We start from the raw sequence: 21,261 nt of genomic DNA, 5'->3' as shown, positions 1-21,261 counted from the left end.
GAAGAATGAGGCTGTGTTTACGTGCCGGGCTGCTCGGGGGGCCGAGGTCAGGGAAGGGCGCGTTGGAATGAGTGCTTGGTGCTGTGAGGGCTCGGTTTGCCCTCCCCGGGCTCCGCGCACGGACTCCTGGCGGACGTTCGCAGAAGCCGTGTTCTTGGCTGTCACTGCTGCCCTCGCGGATGCGTGGGCCCCCGAGCCAGGCCCGGCTCCAGGCCCCCTGCCGGCCACTTCCTCTGGGTTTCTGACTGCCTTATCAGAGAGCTGCATGAGCCTCTATTTCTGCTCTGGCTGGAAATAGTCTGGATCCTGGCACGAGGCAAGCCCGGAGTCCGTTCCTGGGATGCAGTGGTAGCTGTCCCCCGGGGGAGACTGGGCCCAGGGACCGGGGGTCACCGGTGGGAAGGTGGTTCCCTTCGCAGGTCCCTTGTGGGCTCCTTGAGCGAAGTGCAGTTAAGGAGAACATCTGTTTGGTAGTAACATGCTTGTTTTTTTTCTTTCTTGATACTGTGTTTTTTTTTATTTTTAATGGAAAAATTTATTGAGATAATGATAGATTCATGTAACATAAGAAATAAGAGAAAGATCTTGCGTAGACCCTGTTTCTCCCAGTGGTCCCATCCCATGAAACTCGACAGTGTGTCAGGAACAAGCCTGGGTACTGAGGTTGAGTCTGTGCACTCCCTGATTCAGGTTTCCGCAGTTTTGCTTGTCCTGTGTGTGTGTGTGTGTGTGTGTGTATGCACGCGCACACGTGTGGCATGTAGAGTTCTACACGATCCTATCACATCTGTCCATTCTTTGTATCTGCCACCGCCGCCGAGATGCTAGGTAATGAATTCCCCGGGTCCCCTGGGTTCCCTCCTAATAACCACACCCACCTCCGCATGGAAGGCCCACGCACGGTCAAAGGCACAAACAGCGAGTGTGAGCTCAGACGGACACATGCAGATGCCTCTGTGACCACTTCCACCGCCCCCCCCCCCATCAGATCTAGACCACTCCCTAAGCCTCTGCCCTCCGGAGGTCACCCCCGCTGGGACTTCCGTCTCCGTCGGTGAGTCTGGCCCCGCTCAGCTGGCCTCACTCTCTCAGACCTCCTCTTCTCACCTTTTAGGACTTAGAACCGGTGTGGTCTGTGGCATCAGCTGTTTCGAGGCAGAATTTAATAATGTCCTAGTTCATTGCCTTTGTGTTGTACGATTCCTGTTAGGTGTAATTCCTGTTAGTTTACCAGAGATAAACTCCTTGAGTATGTATATGTCTATATTTATAATTTGTATATATTTACAATTTATATTATATATATATATATTTTACCAAAGGTAAACTCCTTAAATACATATATGTATTTCATTTGAAAAAAGGTGAGTTGATTTAAAGACTGATAATAGACAAACAGTGCCAGCCCTATGCAGGTTGGGCAAACTTTATAAAGTTGATAATCAAATGACCTTTGAGAAAGAGTGTCAGAGGCATAGACAGCTCCAAAACAAAACAAAACAAACCCTCAAATCAAAAACTGGTCCAGTGTGGTCGGGGGCAGCGGGATCTGTATATGGTCTTTGTACCGTGAAGGCCCTTCTGTGTCATTTTGATAAGAAAACTGGTTGAAAGAGCAAATTAAAATTTCAACAGGCCGTGTGTAAGGTGGTGAGGCTTTCCATAAAATCTTAGTGATTTTTTTTTCTATTTGTTTTCCACCTTTTCTGTAACATACCTATTTTTGAAAGGGACTCACTGTTTTTAACTTAAATGTATATAAAAGGAACTTGGATTCTCAAATTTAGAGGTGGTAGATGCCTCTTCAAGGCAGCGCCCTCCGAGCACCAGAGAGCAGAGCGGGGCAAGGTACCTGGTTCCTGGGGGACAGATTGGACCAGAGCCAGACCAGAAAGCTAAGCTGGAAGTGCCCAGTTCCTTCTTCCGGACTCCTGTTAGCGTTCCCTGCTCCCCTGGGGAGAAGGGGTCCATGGAGGGAAGAAAAGCTCAGCCAGTGTCTCCAGTATCACTTAAAACTTCTAGAAAATACTTAATCCAGCCTATCTGTGTGAACACAAAACACGGCAGTAATGGCTGCCTCATCATTGGAGTACTGATATTAGTGCTGATATTAGAGCTTCCTACGGAAGCTCAGAGCCGGGATATTTCCCACTGGAGATCAGCACAGTCCCAACAATTGCTTTTTTGTTATATGTTTTTTCCAAAGAAGATGAGGACAGTCCCCCCCCCCCAAACAATCCCTAGGCTTTCAGAGGACTTTCATATCTAAGGCTTAGGGGACGGTTTACACTTTACCATGTTCTTTCAGGTGTATCTCCCTGTGGGATGGATATTCATTCCCATTTTACAGACGAGAAAGTAGAGGCCAAGCCATAATAAAGAAACCCACCCCAAGTTGGACTTTACACACACGTTTGCTAGATTCTTCTAAGGTCGGGCTCTTTCTGCTCTCCCGCGATGGCCCCATGGTTCTGAACTGTGTGTTCTGTAGTCCCTGTCACTTGTCCCTCCGGCTAGGTGCTGTCATGTCTGTCCAATAGCCCAACACCCTTGGTTTTGTAAAGCAGAGTCTTTTCACTGAGACCCAGCAACCCTGAGACAAAGCGAAACCACCAGCATCGGTGAAGGTGGTGTTGGAGGCTGGTGGGCAAGAACGCGAGTCCCGTTGACCAAATTAAACCTGACTGGGACCTCCTGGGGGCCACGGGGTTCCGGTTAGTGTCAGTTCACTTTGTTGGCACAGCAGCTTGGTGAAGGAGGCTGTCATGGTCAGTACAGGTGGGGAAGGAACAGAGAAAGGGAGATGATTTGCCCAAGCTCCCAGGCGCCACTGGGGCGACCCGCTCTGCGTGTGCCTCCGTAGGGCTTTCTACTCCCCTCACCGGGTCACCTCCAGCCTTTAGAGCTCCACCAAGATGCACCCCCTCCGAGAAGCCTCTCTTCCCCTTGCTGGGGAGAAGCCCCGGTGGAGACTTTTTTCTTCTCCATGGAGGTGTTTGGTGTGGTTGGAGGCTTACGTGTTCTTGCGCTGGTCTGGAGAAGGTCTGTCCCTCGCAGGCTTCTGAGGGTGGGGACCCTCTGTGCAATGCTTGTGACAGCCTGGCGGATGGAGGGGCTGTCGGGTAGGGGGAGGGTGGGGGGATGCGTGGGAAGGTGTCAAGTCTCAGCGGTCTCTTTTCCCCTCAAATACGACTAGAGCTTCCCCGAAGGGGCTTGAAGCCAGTCGTTGGATGGTACAGCTTGAGGGCACGTGTGGGAGTCGGGAAAGGCCGCATGCCTGGTGTGGGGGTAGCAGGGTGCTGCAGGAGTCGGGGGCGGCTTGGCAGTGGCCCGGAAGGGATCAGGGTTTGAAGAACTGGGTCATGGGGACCGTCAGCAAAGGGGGTGGCGGAATGAGGCGGGGGAGTCGGAGGAGGCTGGAAACCCCGAGTGTGTGTCCGCAGGTGATGGGTGGGGAGGACAGCGGGAGGGTGGCCGGACCTGGGGAAGGCCCGAGGGGATGCTGGGAAGCCACGTTTGTGCTGAGATGGGGCCTCGCTTCTGTGGCTGCGTTATCTCACTTCTTCAAGCAGGAAGCACGGCTGCCGAGCCCCCACCGCAGCAGCGCGCCCGGCCGGAGCTCTGGCCACCAGAGCCTACTTTGAAAATAAAGTCGGTCATCTTCATGACTGCGTGCCTTCGGCAGAAATTCCCATCAGAGCAGCTTCCCCACCAGTAAGCCTGTCAGCAAATTGGTGGACTTCTTTTTTTCTACCTTTTCTTCTGCCTTTACATACACAAATTTACATGTACAGATACAGGCTCCCCTCCTTAGCTGAGTCTAATGTGTTTCTGGAAACAGGAGATAGAGCAGCTTTGTTTTGTTTTGTTTTGTTTTGTTTTGTTTTGACAGCCATATATCATGTCCTATTCCACGGAGATAAATGGTGATGCATTACCAACCAATCGAAAAAAATCCAACCCCAGTGTTGCTTAATACCCCTACACACCTGCAGGCCAGCCCGTCAGACGTTTCTCTATGAACGCAAAGCATTAACAGCCACAGATACTGAATTACTTGATGCTTTATTGAACTCGTTACTGGGCATGTTCACAAACAGTACAGAGGGTAATATAGGACATTGGTTGTGAATTTTCTTTTTTTTTTTTTTTTTCCTGTCCTTTCCTTTGCAACTTAATGGAAATGACCGCAAACTACTCTGTTGGAAATACCAGAGACGTTCTCTAGATGGGACTCTGTTTGGTTGTCTGCTCATCAGAAGCAAATGCTGGGACACAGGTAGGACTCAGGAGGGGCGACAGGATCCTAGGTCAGATGCACGGTGACCGTGAACATCGGGAGCGCTGGACGTGGACCTCTCCTGTTGCAGCTGACGCACACCCGTGTTTTCATCGGTGCCCGTGCGTGAACATTCTACGGCAGCTGTGATCTGGGTAGTGCGTCTTGTGTAAAAGAAAATACTTGCAGGTTAGAGTGGGGATTTAGAGAGTGAGGATCTGAACGGCGATGGAAACCTGAGCACCGTGTGCGTGTTCACACCTATGTACGTGTGCACCCGTATGTACGTGTGCAGACACGGCACCCTATTGACATAAGGCGGTGTGGATTTTTCCCCACATTAGCACACACGGACTTGCCGCTTCAGCTTCCACAACAGACAAATGAAGAGAGCGTGGTTTTTTCTTATACCTTGTATGCGTCTAGCTTTATTTGGTTGCATTAGTAATTTAAAAATAGGAGCTGACAGACACCTAGAAGTTGCTGCATCTTTTTCTTTTTTCTTTTTGCTACGTCTTTATTAGTTGTCATTTCGAGGCAGTATTGTAACACCCCCCCCCCCACACACACACTCCTTTAATCCTCCAAGAGCGCCGTGTGACAAGACTTTTCTTGGTCCTGTTGCTCCCATGAGGAAGTGGAGGCCCAGAGAGGTGAGTTCAGCTGCAAGCACCTGTCAGAGGCTGGGATTCAGACCCAGGCCTGTGGGTTCCTGAGGCCATTCCATGGTCCTCGGACACACACTTTGCATGGGCTGGGGAGGCACATTTGCAATCCTGGCAGTAGGATTTTATTTCCAGCTACAGGGCAGAAAGATGATTTGGGGTTGACCTCGTTGAGTGCAGGAGGCCTGACCCCTTCCCCCTTCACTGTTGTGCACTCCGTGGGCCGTGGGGTCAACCTTCAACAAGGTGCCCCTGTGCGATAGAAGATCAAGTGTGTGTCAACAGAAATGACCAGCAGGCCCCTCAGACTTTGCTGATTACCAAATAGAAAAACCACCCCTTCTGGTGAGGGGTTTCCTTCCTGCCTTCTCGGGGTTTCTGGTAACCAAGGGGGTGCTGGATAGCGGGCAGCCCTCCGTTTCCTCCGGAGCGAGCCCCCCCCCCCCCTTGCTCAGGAGGCCGGGGGAGGAGGAGGAGTAACAGCTGACACTTGGCTTGCCGGTGGCCTTACCAGCACGTTTTCATGGAGACCTTGACCGCAGACCCGTCCACGCCTGACTCTGCGCCTGTGAATGACTGTCCTCCCTGCTCCGCAGTGATGGCGAGACAAGCCCCATGGTCTGAAGGAGGCACCTCGCAGTTCGAAGGCTTGTAGCCTAAGAGTGGGGACTCAGGAGGCCTGCCTTCCCCTCCCAGGAGACACCCGAGAGAACTGAAAGCAGGTGTTCAAACCGAGTCTGTCGGGGGAGTGTTCATAGCCTCGCTCCTCACAGCGCTCGGGAGGTGGAAACAATCCAGAAACGTCCATCAGCCGAAGAGTGGATCACGAAAGCGCGGTCTCCCGCTGCGGGAACGCTACCCCTCCGCAGAAAGGGACGAGGTCCCCGTGAGGGCGCAGAGGAACCTTGAAGGAAGCCCCGCACAGAAGACCGCGTACTGTATGCTTCCCTTTAGGTGAAACGTCCAGAAAAGGCGAATCTGCAGAGACTGCAAGTTGGTGGTTGTCAGGGACTGGTGTGAGGACGGGAGGGGAACAGGGAGTGATAGCTACAGGGTGCGGTCATGAAGATGTTCCTGCAGGGACTGTGGTGGAGGTTTGCACGGGTCTGTGACTGCATTAGAAGCTATTGAGTTGCGGGCTTGAAATGGGTTAATTGTATAGCGTGTGAGCTTGTATCTTGATAAAGTCACAAACTACATCTTGGTAAAGCTGTTCTATTAAAAGAGCGTACATTACCTATCATACCAGAGGCACCTGCAGAGCCAAGATCCCTTTTAGGGTGCAGAACACCCAGGGCAGTGGCACCTAGTCCTGTCTCTGTCTTGGGGGAGCCCAGGGAAGCGGTTCTTGGCAGTGCCTGGGACTTGGTCACATGCATCCCGATGTTGCCTGAAATACACACTGGGCCTCGGACCCCTCCAACCCACGGGTGCCTGGGTCCCACGGATCGAGCACGGAAACCAGTGGATCGGGCACCTGACGTGGCCGAGGCTGCATCAGGCAGGTTCTGCTCGCTGAAGCATTCCCTTCTGCCCATCGAGGCCCTCTCAGTATGAGCCTTGCAGCCACCTGCTTGAGGGCTGGGCCAGCCCCAGAAACAGCCCTCGGCCAACAGCACACGGGGTTTGGGGATACACACCCCAGTCCCCTTACTCTGTGGTGGGGCGCGGAGTCCCACAGCCCCCGTGGGGTCGGCTCTGGATAGCGACGGGGGGCCAGCCTGGTGACCTAACGGCTCCTTCCTTGGCTCTTTTCCCTGCCTGTCTCCCATCCTTGCTCCCCGACCAGCGTTCCTGCCACCGTCTCCCAAACAGGAACCGGAGCCGTTCGGCGCCCGAGTTCTGCTCTGAGCCGGGCTCCGGTGCACGTGGCCGTGAGGCCCCAGCTGTGAGCGAGTGACACAGAGTCCCTGTTCTCCTGGGGCTTAGAGGAGGACGTACCTGTACATGCAGATGTGCATATGTGTAGCTCCACCGGCCAGTTCTAAAAAGAACAGGGTGGTTCGTGTCGCCGGGGCGGAGAAGGCTGGGGGTGCTGGGAAGTTGCTCCGGTGAGACCTGTACACGCCGGTCGGCTGAGGACCGGGGAGCAAGGCCGGCCCCTGCCGAAGGCCTCCTCTCTTCGGGATCGTCCATCGTGAACGAGCCTGCCCTCACCTGGTGGGGGAGGGGCGGAGAGGGGCGTGGCGGGCACGACGTCCTGGAGGTGACCAGTCCTGCTGGTGCGGTGGGTGCCTGCAGCCTCCCCCTGGGTCAGGCCTGGCCCCAAAGCCGGGGTGTTTGCTGGCGCCAAAGTGGCCGGCAGGACCCCTCGCCTCCCTAGAGTGGCTGTTCTCCGTTCTCCGTGTCTCATGCTTCTTCCCGTCTGACTTGGTCTGTGTGCCTCTCTCTGTCTCTCTCCTTCCTCGTCTGGGTGGCCCATCTGGTGTCTCTCTGGGGGCTCCATTTGCGTTTTTTCATATCTCCGCGTCCGTCTCCAGGTTCGCTCTGCCCCCTTCTTGGTTGAGCAGCTGTTTACGGGGCCCCACCGCGTACCGGCCGCTGCGCTGGGCGCTGGGACACGGCGCCGAGGAAGGGAGTGCCTTGGAGGGAAGAGGTTCCTGGCCCAGGAGTCTGACCCGCAGGCGCCGGCCCCTGTCGGGGCCATGGGGAGAGGGGCCGATCTGTATGACCGCAGGAGTTGGAGGGTTTTCTCGGAGTTCGATGCTGGAGGAGCTCAGACTGGAAGGGGAACTGAGAGATGCCCAGGCCCGGAGCACATGCCAGTGCCGTGGCGGGAGGGGGTGACCACTCCCTGGGGGGCTGGAGCGGCACAGGTGAGGTGTGGGGGCCAGGTGGGGCTGGCGGGGTCAACCCCGGGCTTTGGTTCTCGGTCCTAGGAACAATGGGATGCAGTCAGAAGGTTTGAAGCCCAGGAGGGGCGTGAGCGTAATTATGTATTTACTTCTTTATTTTTTAAAGATTTATCTATTTTAATGAGCACCTGCGTACACGAATCGGGGGAGGGGAGAGGGGAAGCAGAAGGTCCCCACTGAGCCCAGAGCCTGGTGCGGGGCTCGATCTCATGACTGAGGTCGTGACCTGAGCCGAAATCAAGTCGCGACGCTTACCTGACTGAGCCACCCAGGCGCCCCAATACGAGGTTACTTAAATTTCCTAAAAAAGGTTCTGGGGGTAACTTCCGGCTACTCCAGTAGGCCAAGCAGGAGATCCAACAACTTGGATTATGGCATTGGGTGTGGAAATGGAGAGAAGTCGACTGAGTCGAGAGTGATTTAGAAAGTCGAACTGGTAATTCCCTGAAGACAGTGTTACAGTATATGACATTTTTTTCTTTATGAACTTGTATCAGATTTTTATTATAACTTTGCTGTAAGGAGAAAAACTCATAATAGGCCAATTGAGAGAGTCTCACCTACAGATATTTTGTGGGGAGCAAGGGTAGTAGATAATCACTGCTAGACTTGATAGGGAAAAAATAGATTTTCTTCAAGTCACCAGTGTCTCGACTGGCAGTGAGCTGGGCGGGTAATGTCCAGGAACAAACCTCACTGCCCTGAATGTTCTTCGAGGAGCGTAAACAGCTGAATCGGCAATGCCAGTTTCCTCCCCGAAGGCTGTAAGTTTCAGTGCACACTAAGGGTCTGTGTTGTGGAGTTTGTTTCTGGGGAGTGAGGATAAAGAGAAAAGCCTCCAGATTTCTGGGTTCGGTGAGGAAGAGGGATCTGGTCTCCATCCCTCTGCCCACCAGGGTTTAGAGGCACCTTCGTTCCCAAAACAAAACGGCCTCTCGTGGTTGAGAAGTGGTTTTAAAACTTTCAGGTTTGCAATAATTTTAGACTCACGCGAACATTGCAGACGTAGTACAGGATTTCTGTGTACCGTTCATCCGGCTTCCCCTGGTGATCATGTCTTTCTTGCTCAGTCACCAAACCCAGGGCCCTGACACTGGTACAGTGTGATTAAAATACAGGCCGGAGGGGCAGCTGGGTGGCTCAGTCAGTTAAGTGTCTGCCTTTGGCTCAGGTCAGGATCTTGGGGTCCTGGGATCGAGCGCCATGTCAGGCTCCATGCTTCGTGGGGGGTCTTGCTTCTCCCTCTCCCTCCGCACCTGCCCCTGCGCACCACCCCACATGCACTTTCTCTCTCAAATAAATCTTTAACAGATAAAGTGAAATGAATTACAGACTCGAATTGGTTTTCACCGTTTTGTACGTGGTCTCAGGCTTGGTTTGGGGTCTAGCCGCACGGAGATTTCTCACGTGTATGCTGAACAGAGTTGCCCATTTAAAGTCTTTGCGCATTCCTTCATGACTCCTGTCCACCAGGCTGTTTTTGGTCTGGCTAGACCCATGGAAGAAAGTAGAGAGCTTCTAGTTCATTCTGTCTCTCTCCCTCCTAATTGTGTTCACCGCACCCCCGCTCCGGTTGCTGCCTGTGAAGGGTCATGAACCTTTCCTGCTGTTTCAGCCCTGACTCTAAGTGCCTTTATTCACCTGTCAGTTTCCTCCATCCCAGGTCCAAGCCCCCTCCCTTGTCTCCCATTTCCAGGGACGCCTTTTCCTGTATCTCTCTTCAGGGCAAGGACCGAGATGTACATGCCAGGAGTCTTAGGGTTGCACGTGACAGAAACTCAGGTCATCTAACCAAAGCTATAAAAGAGAATTGATTGTGTCGTGGAAGTAGCGTTTCCTCGGGCAGGAATGTCTTTCGGTGTGACTGGACCTTAGGGGATCAGACAGTACATCTGGGGTCCATCTCCCCTTTCTCTATGGCGGATGGCGTGCTCCCTACTTCCCCCAGACTCCTGTCTTATCAGGCAGGTAGCAGCCCAGCAACAAGAGAGATTTTATAAATATCTCTGGCCAAACAGTGCCGGGAGGATGCTGGTGCACCATGGGCTCGTCCCTGAACCAATCACGGTGCCCCAGCACGGGGCATCTTGGTCGTTCCCAGGAGGCTGGGCCCCTGTTGCCGGTAAGGAGAGGCAGATCAGCTTCATGTGAAGCACATAGAATGGGTCCATTCCAGGAAAAGTTGTGTTTTGATAGAAAAACGAAGAGGAAGGGACTGGTCAAACTTGTCTTCTTTGTGACAGTCCCTGGTCATCCTGTGGCAGGGAGGGAGATCCCCTGGGGACAGGTGGCCATTTAGAGGGGGAGGGGCTGCTCTTGGGTCAGGTGGCCATCCTCTGGGTGGGGATAGGGGTCTCCCCCGGGTCAGATGGCCATCCTGGCCCAGTCTGGCAAGGAGAGGGTTGGAGCCCTTCCGCAGCAGGGGTTATAGGGAGGAGAGATTGCCTCCTGCTTCTGTCTGTCGTTCTGCAGCTCCCCCAGGGCTTCGTTTAGAGCAGCCCGCTTCTTCCTTACTTGCGTGGAATCCTTCAGTCTGGATGGGGCTCAGGAGCTGGGGAAGGACGGGGCAGGCCTGTGGCTGCGTCCTCGGGTGGAGTGAACTCAGGCTTCTGATGGGCCCGTCTTCACCTTCTTTCAGTGGATATCATGGAAATCAAGGAAATCCGCCCCGGGAAGAACTCCAAGGATTTTGAGCGTGCAAAGGTTGTGCATCAGAAGAAAGACTGCTGCTTCACCATCTTCTACGGGACCCAGTTCGTCCTCAGCACCCTCAGCTTGGCAGGTGAGCACCCCCTGTGGGCTCTTGTCGCTGCCCGTGCCTGGCTTCCTTCCTAGGATGCTCCGTAGTAGCAGAAGGCTCGCACCTGCCTGCCCCGATGTGCGTTAGGGGTCATCCTGGTTTTGAATTCTCACCCTGCGCCTTTCTTGCTGTGTGCCTTGGGGCAAGCTACTCAACCTCTCTGAGCTTCAGTTTGCTCAGCTCTGAAACGGGGAGCATGGTAACGTCGGCCTCACTGGGACGTGGTAAGCATTGTGTGAACGGCCTGGTTGGCTCCCGCGGAGAGCTGGAGGCAGGTTATAGTTGTCGTCCAGCAGAGCCTGGTCTACATCCAACTAAACCGGGGACACTATCCTGAAATCTTACTTCTCACATGTATGTGTGTGCACACAGACACACACACACACACCCCTACACAGATGCATGCAAGCTCACACATGTACACAGTACAACTGCCACACGTGTACACATATACACACACACACGTGAAGGCACATGCACTCACATAGACACACGACCTGGAGGTGAGAGTTCTAGCCATCCCGATAAATTTACCCAAATGTCGAAGGGGCCTCTCAGAGGCCAGAGGGTGAGCTGTGGAAAAGCTCAGGCACTTGACTCAGGGGCAGAAGCTTGTCACCCCCTTCAGGTCCAGTCCTAGAATTCATGGACTCAGAACCGTCTGTACAGCGGGGAGTGATGAGAGAAAATAAATCCCGTTCAAAGTAGACGCACGTGGGGGGAACAATGAAAGCTAAGTAGTGTCGGGAACATTGAAATTAGGGCCCAGTAGCTCTTGTGATTTGCTTTCTCGCTCGCATGCACCTTTGAGCACATCGCTTGTGCTGGCTAGAGGCCACTAGGACTCTAGGGCCAAAGGAGATCGGTCACTGCCTCTCAGGAGCTCACAGTACACTGTGAAAAGAGCGACAGTCCATTCACAGTACAGCATGCTGTAGGAGGGCAGGGGGTCAATTTCAGGGAAGCCTTTGCAGAGGCGGTGACTTTAAAATTGGGTTTTGAGGCATCTGTAGGAGTTGGGTGGAGAGAGGGAGGCCAGTCCGGGGAGAAGTTTTCCATGTCTGAGGGCTTGAAAGAGGGAAATAGCAAGCTGGGTGTGGGACATGACCAGTGGACGTCTGACTGTTGGTGTGTGGTTAGTGCAGAGATGGGCCTGTGCCCATGAACTTCAGGATTTTAGTCCACTTAGCTGCAGGCTAAGGCTGCAGGCTGAGGCCTGGTGGTTCTTGGTAAGGAAACAATGAGAGCAAGAGAAAGACTACACGTCTTGGAGTCCAAGATGCCATCTCTGTTCCACATTGGGGTCTTTCTTTCAGAGCTTTAGAATTCAGGTTCAGTGGGGACATGGACAAGACCAGGATTCAGATCCCACCTCCTACTTATGGGCTGGGGCCAGGTCTCCTATGCTTCTGAACTTAATTTTCTCCTCATTCCCATGGGAAGAGGGAGAGTATCAACCTTGGCATGTCTCGTCCAGATAAACAAGGTATCTGGTCCTTAGGAGGTGGTTAACTCAACAAGAGGTCTGCACTGCTAGCTCCATTTTACTGGTGAGGAGATGAGGCACAGAGGGGTTAAGGAGTCAGTAGAATGTCACACAGCCCCAAAGCAGTGCAGTGGGACTTGTCAGTGATGCCAAGCTCTTACAAACTGCCTGATGCTGCCTCTGTCCCCTCTCCCTGGCCTTCACGAGAAACGGGAAATGCTGAGGGCAGCTCAGGGTCGGGGCGGGAAGTACCCCAGACCCTGCACCATATTTGCTCATCTAAGGGTAAAAGCTAAAATTCCTGGGAGGAAAAAAATTATCCCACTTGTCACCCTTGCTGTAGAAGGGTCATTAGGGGCACATGGCTTCATCTCGGACCAGAAACACGTCTTAGAACCATGAAGGTGTGAAGGAGAGGCCTTGGTGTCCATGTGCAAAACCGGCAACCAGTGCTGGCTGCTCCCGTCCTCGGGGTGTGTGTGGGGCTGGGATGGCCAGGGGCCCCGACCTCTCTGCGGAGGTCTTCCCAGGGACTAACAACGTTTCCATCCGTGTTCAACCTCTGCAGCCGACTCTAAGGAGGATGCGACTAAGTGGCTCTCGGGCTTGAAAATCTTACACCAGGAAGCGATGAGCGCGTCTACACCCACCATCATTGAGAGGTATGGACTTGTGCCCATGTATCTCGTCTTGCCACATTCGTGGATTCTGCTCCCTTTCTCCAACATGAGGGAAGGAAAGGAAAGAGCGATGTTTCGCCGTGGAGGCTCGGGGAGGGTCCGGCGGGTAGAGGCTGTGGGCTCTCCAGCATCTGGCCGGAGGAGCTTCTCCGAGTGCGGGGCCGTCCTGAGCCTGCTGGGGTGAGGAGTTTGCTGAAACCGAGGTCGGAACAGGCATTGGTGGCGTCTGACGGGAAGACCAAGGGCTTCCTTCCTACAGCATTAGGAAGGGACTCAGCCGACTCACCAAAGGGCTGTTCCATACAGGGTATGGGGTTTGTCACCTGCTCGGGGTAGCCTTGTCCGTGCATCCAGTATCATGGAGGTCCACGTGGGGTTGGCGTGGGAATGATGGTCCCCTCGGTTAAAACCCTGTGATTCCCACCGTTTTTCTCATCCACTGTTTTGGGAGATAATGAACATCGTGAGAGAGGATTGTCCGTTTAAGGAGTGACAGCCTCTGCGTGCTGGGGGACCCTCTTGGCTCAGCCAGGGCGTCTCAACCACAAGGAGGCAGCTTCTTCCCAAGCTGCTCGGGTTAGCAAGTTGGAAAGATTTGCTTGTTTCCAGGATCCTTTGTCCCCATTCCATAGAACCGACCGACACTGGGGCTGTGAACTAACTCTCTCTCCGGTGCTGTCTGTCTTTGTCTGTCTGTCTCAACTCTCTCCCCAGCTGGCTGAGAAAGCAGATCTATTCAGTGGATCAAACCAGAAGAAACAGGTGAGCTCCGTTCGTGGTTCGGGGGTTTTCTCCAGAACGTATTGGCTTCTGATGTTCCTTCTTGCAACGTTCCACGGCAGTCGCAGCCTGTTCCATGGTGTGGGGAGGCCCTCGTGCGGTCTGGCTGGACGTGCTGGGGGCTGATGGTGGCACCGCCTGCACGTGGCTGGGGTCTCCGTTCCGTGGACATTGCAGACACCGCTGTTCTGCTGCGGAGCGCTCGGACCGTGTCCTCGAAGCCCTTGCATTCGAGCACCTTCTGTGTCCCGAGGAGAACACGAGTTCCCCGAACAGCCCGTCTCACAGCGTTTCCCTGTCCGCGCGTGCGGTGCTCCTCTGTGTGGGACCTTTTTGTTACAAACGTGGTTTGACCTTGAACTTGGCGGCGCGATGTCCTCACTGAGGAGAAATCATTTTCTTCGTGATAGACGTAGAGTCCCTCCGGGTCTGTCAGTGTCGTGAGTGCCGGAGTCCTGCTGCTCGGAAACCTCGGGGTCTCCCTGTGTTGTAAGTGGTGTGAAGCGGACACAGACAGGATCGAGTGCTACAGGAGGGATCCCAGCAGTGAAGTGGTTTCTGGTCTAACGTTTCCAGAGAGGCGTTGACCGTTTGTATTTCTCCTGTGGTGCAAGAGGGCACGCCTTTCCCGGCACCCCGCGTCACCAGACCTTCGGCGATCGGATGGGTGAAAGGCAAAAGCAGATTCTTGCTTCGGTTGACATTTATTTATGAGTGAGATTGAATGTTCTCTGGCCCAGTTTTTCAGGTTACGATTCAGTTATTATTCATGTAACGATAGAGGTACCTGGGTGCCTGGACACCTGCCTTTGGTTCAGGTCATGATGCTGGAGTTCCGGGATCGGGTCCCGCATCGGGCTCCTTGCTCAGCGAGGAGTCTGCTTCTCCTTCTGCCCCTCTCCTCCCTCATGCGCTCTCTCTCTCTATCTCATTCTCTGTCTCTCAAATAAAATCTTTAAAAAAAAACCAAAAACGTAACGGTAAATCCTGCCATTTACTGAGCACTCGGCGTGCCACGCACCATGCTTGTGCTCGGCGCTTAAAATTATTCCATCAATTTAGGGTCGCGTAAGACCTTCTTAAAAAATTTTACGTGATTTTCCTTCCTTTGATTCTGCTAAGATCTGTTAGTCCCGAACGTGAGGTCCCAGCTAACTCTCCAGCTCTTCCTGGCTGTTCCTTTCCATCTCTGCGGTTCCCGGGTGTCGGGCCAGGGTCCTGCAGTCACTGGTGACGTCAGAGCTCGGGTGTGCTGCCATGCTTTCTCCGCGTACGCCGCGGGACAGGATGACGGACGAGCTGTCCCCTACCAGCGTTGGAATGTTCAGTAATGGTGTCAGGTCCGCCCAGAGGGCACCCCGTGTCCCCCCGTCCCCCCACGCTCCCTCCCCCTCCATCTGTCCAGCATTCACTGTCTGGTCCCATCCCCGGGGCTGCGATCCAGTGTTGCAGAGGGGGTCTGGGGAGGTCCCCACGTTGGAGGATTTTACTCACACTGGTGTCTTTCAGCCTCCTAGGTGGGGCCTCTCCGGTGTTTCCTTTCTGTGTGGCTTGGGGTGATTCATTGTTGAGGTTGGCGCAGGGAAGACAAACGGAGCCGTCCTGGGCCTTCTCTCCGCGCGCGGGTGGTGCGGAGTTCTTGAGTTGGTTTGGAAGTCTGCCTGTCCCGCTTGTCAGACTGGTCAGCCCGCCTTTGGCCGTCTCGCTCAGAACGGATTCCCGCACCTCCTCTACAGAGACCCGTCTTCCCCACGGCCGGTCCAGAACCTTCTGCAGAGAGGAAGCCTTTGTCTGGGCTTGATGCCCCGGTGACTTGCGTCCCGTTCGCGCTCCCCGACCTTCCTCCCCGTGGGCAGAGCCCAGCGGCTCCATCAACACGTGGAAAATCCCGCCTTTCCTGCAGTTCTGGGAGGCCGGGAGGGAGTTTTGCAAAAGGAACTCTGACCGAGGTACCAACTGAAAGGGCAGCTGACTTCGGCTCTGCCAGTTTCCCTTCCCTTCCTGTCGCCCACAACTGGTGGCATTTCCTGAAGGAGAACAAAGGAGTGGCAGCAGCCAAGGAGAGATTCCGGCCGCAGGAGCAGGCTCGAACCCGGCCCGGCGCGGCTGGCTCCCGGTGCTTTCCTTGGCCCGCGCCCCACGTCTCCAGGCCCAGCATCTCCCGGCGCAGAATGGTAGCAGCCGTCCCTTGCTGAGAGGAGTGGGGGGGCGTGCTTCTGGAATGCTCGTGGACTGAGGTGCTCAGCGCCCTTGGGTCCATTTCGTGAGGGCAGTGAGGCCAAGCGGAGTTAGGGGACTCGTCCGTTGCAGTCTGGCTTGCCGGGCGGGGCTCCGGGGTGGGGGCCTTACCTGTCACGACTGGGTGTTGCTTGTCTTCTTTTGTAAGTACTCACGGAAGCCCGTAAAAGGCAGAACTCTTAGCCCCCACCGCACCCCCCTGCCATACCCTTTAAGTAAAAACTTTTTAATTGGTTTGATTGCGGCATCAGCATACACCTCCGTGGGATGCAGTACAAGCGTAGGTGTCCGTCACGGCTGTCCTCTTCAGAGCGTCCTTCACCCCCCACAGCTGAAACTCTGTCCCATAACGCCCCCCCCCCCGCCCCAGTTTCCTCCCTCCCCACCATGATGACTCTGCTCTGCCTCCGGGCTCCAGGAGAGAGATGGTGCTGGGCGCCTCGTACGAGGGGAGTCAGGCCATCTTGGTCTTGGGGTGACCGGCTCGTTTCACTTAGGACAACGTCTTTGCGGTTCATTCATCCGCGTTCCAGGGGCAGGTGTCAGAATGCCCCTCCTCTGGAAGGCTCCGTAATATCCCCCGTAGGGGGAGCCCACGTGTGGCTGAGATGTTCCTCAGTCCAGGGGCCCTGGGATGGCTTCCCTGTTGTGGCTGCTGTGAGTAAGGTTGCTGTGAACGTGGGTGTGCACGCCCCGCTTTCACCCCTTGTGTGCATGACCCGGACGTGGAGGTGCTGAACCAGGGGTAGTAAGGTTCCATCCGGACACGGAGCACCCGGCCGCTTTCCAGGGCGCCTGCAGCCTTCTCTCCCTCCAGCCCTGCGCCAGGGCTCCCTTCTTCCCACCCGCCTGCAGGAGCATGTTTTCCCCTCCCTCCCTGCCTGCCTGCCTCCTCCCTTCCTTCCCGCTCTCTCTCTCTCAAACCTAGTTCTCTTAATGGGAGTGAAGTAATAGCTCATTTTGATTTTGTTTTGCCTCTTCCTCATGGCCAAAGGATGTTGAACCTTTTTTATGTGCTTGTTACTGTTTGTCTCATCTTGCAAAATGTCCGTTCAGGTTCTCCTTTGCACATTTAAAACTTCCATCTTACGATTTTGTCCTCCTTCAGCTTTCAAGGGCTGACCCTGATAGGAACCACAGAACCTTTTGTTTTTTATTCTTTCTAGTCTTTATGATGCTTTTCTTTAACATTATGAAAGCATACGTGGATTTTTTAAAAAATATAAAAGTAATTCATGTTCATTATAGAAAACTTTATAAGTTATGAGCACTAGAATCTGTGTAGAGGTGATATTAAATGATAAGCACCATTAACCCCAGAGACACTTTGTTTCAGTAGATGTCCCCCTTCAGCTTCGTTTTTTCACTTGTTCATTTTACTTCATTGCATCAGGCTCCCTGCTCAGCGGGGAAACTGCTTCTCCCTCTCTCTCTGCCCCTCCCCCACTTGTGCATGTGCATGCCTGTGTGCTCTCTCGCTCTCTCTCTCTCAAAATCATAAAAAAGATAAATTTGGGGATAACTTCACATTTACAGAGATGTTGCAAAGATACCGTAGGAACTCCCCAAATACCCCTGTGCCCGGGTCTCTCTCAGGCTCCCCTCGTGCACTACCAAGTTTGTGGAAGTGGAGGAACCAGCATCAGCACAGGACTCTGAGAAGAGCCCTGGATGGCATTTGGAGCTCACTGTTTCCCCACCGAAGTGCTCTTCCTGGTTCCAGATCTGACCCCGGGCCCCCCCATTACACCGCTTTGTTCTGCCGCTTCGTCTCCTTTGGGTCAGGACCATTTCTCCATCTTCCCTGATGACCTTGACAGATTTGAGCGATACGTCCAGGTATCTCCTAGCATCTCCCTTAGTTGGTTTTGGTGGGACATTTTTGTCATGACGAGGCAGGAATGATGGGGAGGCTGAGGTCGTGGGTGTTTGGGACGAATATCGCAGAGGTGAACTCTTTTTAAATTTATTCATTTGACAGACAGAGATCCACAAGTAGGCAGAGAGAAAGGCAGAGCGAGAGGAAGGGAAGCAGGCTCCCCGCCGAGCAGAGAGCCCGACGCGGGGCTCGATCATAGGACCCTGGGATCATGACCTGAGCCGAAGGCAGAGGCTTAACCCACTGAGCCACCCAGGTGCCCCCAGAGGTGAACTCTTACCCTGTCGTCCTGTCCTCACCTGGAGGGCTGTGTGTTCTCCAGGGCTTGTCAGCGGTGATGTCACCCTCGGTCACCTGGCCGAGGCGGTATTGGGAAGATAGCTCCTTTGTAAACTCCACTCCCTGCCCCGCCATTCTTGGCGAATAAGTCACTGAATCCAGCCCACCTTAAAAAAGGGGAGAGTAGACCACTTTTAGGTCAAGTTAAACTGTAAGAACATCTAGGCTTCCTTGTAGCTCTTCAGGAAAGTGATGTCGGAGCCTACGTTAGAAATCCACCAATGGGAATGAGACTTGGTTTGAGAAGTTGTCTTTTGTTTGTCATTTAATCTGTGTTCTAGTTTCTCCTTATGGTCACATTATCACCGAACCGTGTTCCAAGTGAACATAGGACAGGACCCTCAGGAGAAGAGTTTTCGGGGTCACTGCAGGATTCTTGGCCTTGTGCCATGACTCCCCACCCCGCACTGGGCAGACAGGCTCTGCTTTCCTTGAGTCTTAGCTTCCTGTTGCTGCTCACGTTGGTGGGGGCTCCTTGAGGTCGGGGGTCTCGCTGGTTTGGTCTTCCTAGTGTTTGTTGGAAAGTTCTCCCTTTCATTCCTAGATATAACATTGAGCAAATGGAACTTTCTAGCTTGGGAAAGCTTTCCTTGTGACATTTCCAGGCCTGGGGAGACTAAATCGAAGGTGTCGATGCTTTAACGGTAACTCTTGGCTCGATTTTTCGAGGAGAACCCCCAACCCACCCCTATCTTTTTTTTTTTTTTTTAAAGATTTTATTTATTTGAGAGAGAGACAGTGAGAGAGAGCATGAGCGAGGAGAAGGTCAGAGAGCGAAGCAGACTCCCCGTGGAGCTGGGAGCCTGATGCGGGACTCGATCCCGGGACTCCAGGATCACGCCCTGAGCCGAAGGCAGTCGTCCAACCAACTGCGCCACCCAGGCGTCCCTTATCTTTGAGGCTTTATGGTTGAGTTGTCTCTTATCTGGGAATTAGGTTCTGAGGTTGGGGCAAAAGGTGAACATTTTTGTGATCAAAATACTCCTTGAGAAAGCCCCCGAAACCTTCCGTGAGGGTCCCTGGAACTGTGTTCCCTGGTGGGAGGCTCTCCGTGGCCGTGTCCTGTGGAGGTGGCAGGAGCCTCCAGGCCTGAGAGCAGGGGGTCTCCTGTGGACATTTCTTTGCCTTTTGCCCTGGGCATAGAACATGGGATTTGCATCTGCCGAAGGTGGGCTGCCCGGTTTTCTTCAGCCTGGCAGGGGCAGAGGGAAGACTGTGCTGGGTTTCAGGAGGCAGAAGGGACAGGGCTTGCAGGTGGGTGACAAGGATGTATGTCCAGGTCCCTCCTTCAGCAGGAATGAAGGTAGTAGTGTGGCCCCAGCACATGGGGGTTGGGGGGGCTTTGGCCTCAGGTTGGAGCAGTCCCCCCCCCCAACAGAGATGCTGCTTCACTAGGTCTAGCCTGGGGCTCAAGAGTTTTGCATTTCTAACAAATTCCCAGCAGATGCTGGTGCCATGGATGCTGGTGCCTCCCCCCATCCCGGGATTCTTCTAGAAGCCAGCCTCTAGAGCTGCTCTGTCCAGTACAGTGGCCCCTACCTATAGGTGGCTATTTAAATTAATGAAAATCAAATAAAATTTAAAAATTTAGTTCCTGGGTGACGTTAGCCACATTTCCAATGCTCAGTTGCCGCATGTGGTTAGTGGCTACCGCATCGGACAGCCCAGTTCTAGAACATTTCCATCATCATAGAAAGTTCTTTGGGGCCGTGGTGAGGCTCAAATCTCCGCTTTAACCGTTACTGGTTGTGTGAGTTTGGGGAAATGACTTAATTTCTCGGCGCCTTAGTTTTCTAGGCTGTATGAGCGAGCCGGCAGTTGCTGCCTCCCTGGGTTGGTGTGAGGTTGGGTGAGTTCTTGAAAGTGCTTAGGCGGTTCCCGGCTTATGCTGAGTGCTGTACTGTCCTTAACACCCATGAAGCCAGGGGTGGTGGAGGTGTCGGTCCAGCCTCCAGGAGGCAGGCAGGTTTTCTGGGGGCATCATGGTAAAGGGTGTGGGGGTGCCGTGCCCCAGGAGCTGGGACCTGGCACGGCTGACGGGCAGGGACCAGGCCGCCAGGGGCAGGTGCCACGATCGTGGAGTGATGCCTGCCATGGAAGGGGGGCGGTGCTCTTTGTGGCCTGTGGCGGGGCCCATTTCTTGGCTTCCCTCTCCAGAGGACCTGGCCTGGTCCTAACCCACAGTCACGGACTGAGTGGGCAGGAAGCAGACTCTGAGGTGGGCATTAGCGTGCAGGAGGCTTACTGGGAAGGATGTGGGGCAGAGGCGCCTGTGCGTAGTAGCCAGGATTAGGCTGTCTCGGTCACAGCCACGGCCTGCAGAGCTGTCCTCCGTCGACGTCCTGAGAGGGCTGAGATGCTGCATATGACCTTGTTCCAAATGGGGAGAGGGGTGAGGTCAGGGGCTGCTGGATTCTTCCCCTCCAGCCTGTCCTGGTTCAGGGTTAGGCGGTGCAGCACAGACCCGCAGGCCCAGAGAGGGGAGCGCAGTGGCAAGGTCCCGGCACAGGAGCCCAAGGAAGCTCTGTGGCCCCCACCTTTACTGGGGGGCTCCACTGCTCTGCTCCAAGGTGGGGCTTTTGGAGCAGGTTGATTCGGGTGCCCTGTAGCTTAGAGCCCAGTGCCCCCAGATCTGATGTCTGCTCCACTGACTCCTAGTGTCCCCGTCTTTGTACCTGGAGGTGGGGAGGTTTCTTGACCCTATTTCTGCCTGGAGGTTCTGGGTTCGCCTGGAGACTCTGACTTCTCTCTTGGTCCTGGATGAGTCCTGCAGGGCCACCAGCTTGGCCAGACCCTCTCCTTGCCCTGTCTTGGGGCACGAGCCCCTGCTGGTCCTCTGTCTTCATCCTGTCCTGGCCAGTGCCTTCCTGGACAGCCTGGGGGCTGGGTCAGAAAGAGGGTCTCAGCCAGCCTGCTTGGTTCTCTGCCAGGCCAGCCCCACCCCAATGTTTCTGGGAAAGCCCTTGGTGCTGGCCCCGTGGCCATGGGGGCTAGGGCAGCCTCTTGCAGGTAAGGGGGTCTGATGGGAGGGAGGCTGTTAGACTACAGAGGCTGGAGGTAGGGACATTGGGACGGCAGGGAGTCCCCCCCCCCTTAGTTGTCTGCAGGGGCAGCTGCTGAGGGTAACATGCTTTCCGGATGTACCGGCAGAGGCCGAGTTGACAACGTTGGGGAAACTGGGCCATTTTCTGCCCACATCCTGGGAAGGCTTCCTTCCTTGGCCACGCACAGCCCTGTCCAGTCTCCAGAGCACAGACGGT

General features: G+C 54.4%; 1 protein-coding gene across 3 annotated transcripts in view; it reads left to right on the top strand.

Moving 5' to 3' along the window:
• PLCG2 (phospholipase C gamma 2) overlaps positions 1-21,261 on the top strand; it is a 141,926-nt gene that overhangs the window by 40,336 nt on the left and 80,329 nt on the right. For all 3 annotated transcript variants that reach the window (XM_044255664.1, XM_044255665.1, XM_044255666.1), the window contains 3 exons: positions 10,438-10,581; positions 12,654-12,747; positions 13,480-13,527. In XM_044255664.1, the coding sequence (XP_044111599.1) occupies positions 10,438-10,581; positions 12,654-12,747; positions 13,480-13,527 (286 nt within the window). The remainder of the gene's footprint in view (positions 1-10,437; positions 10,582-12,653; positions 12,748-13,479; positions 13,528-21,261) is intronic.

The sequence above is a fragment of the Neovison vison genome, chromosome 7 (genome assembly GCF_020171115.1).
Source record: "Neovison vison isolate M4711 chromosome 7, ASM_NN_V1, whole genome shotgun sequence".
In the NCBI taxonomy this organism is placed as follows: Eukaryota; Metazoa; Chordata; class Mammalia; order Carnivora; family Mustelidae; genus Neogale; species Neogale vison.
The sequence above is the reverse complement of the archived record's forward strand: the minus strand, read 5'-3'. Positions and strand labels throughout refer to the sequence as shown.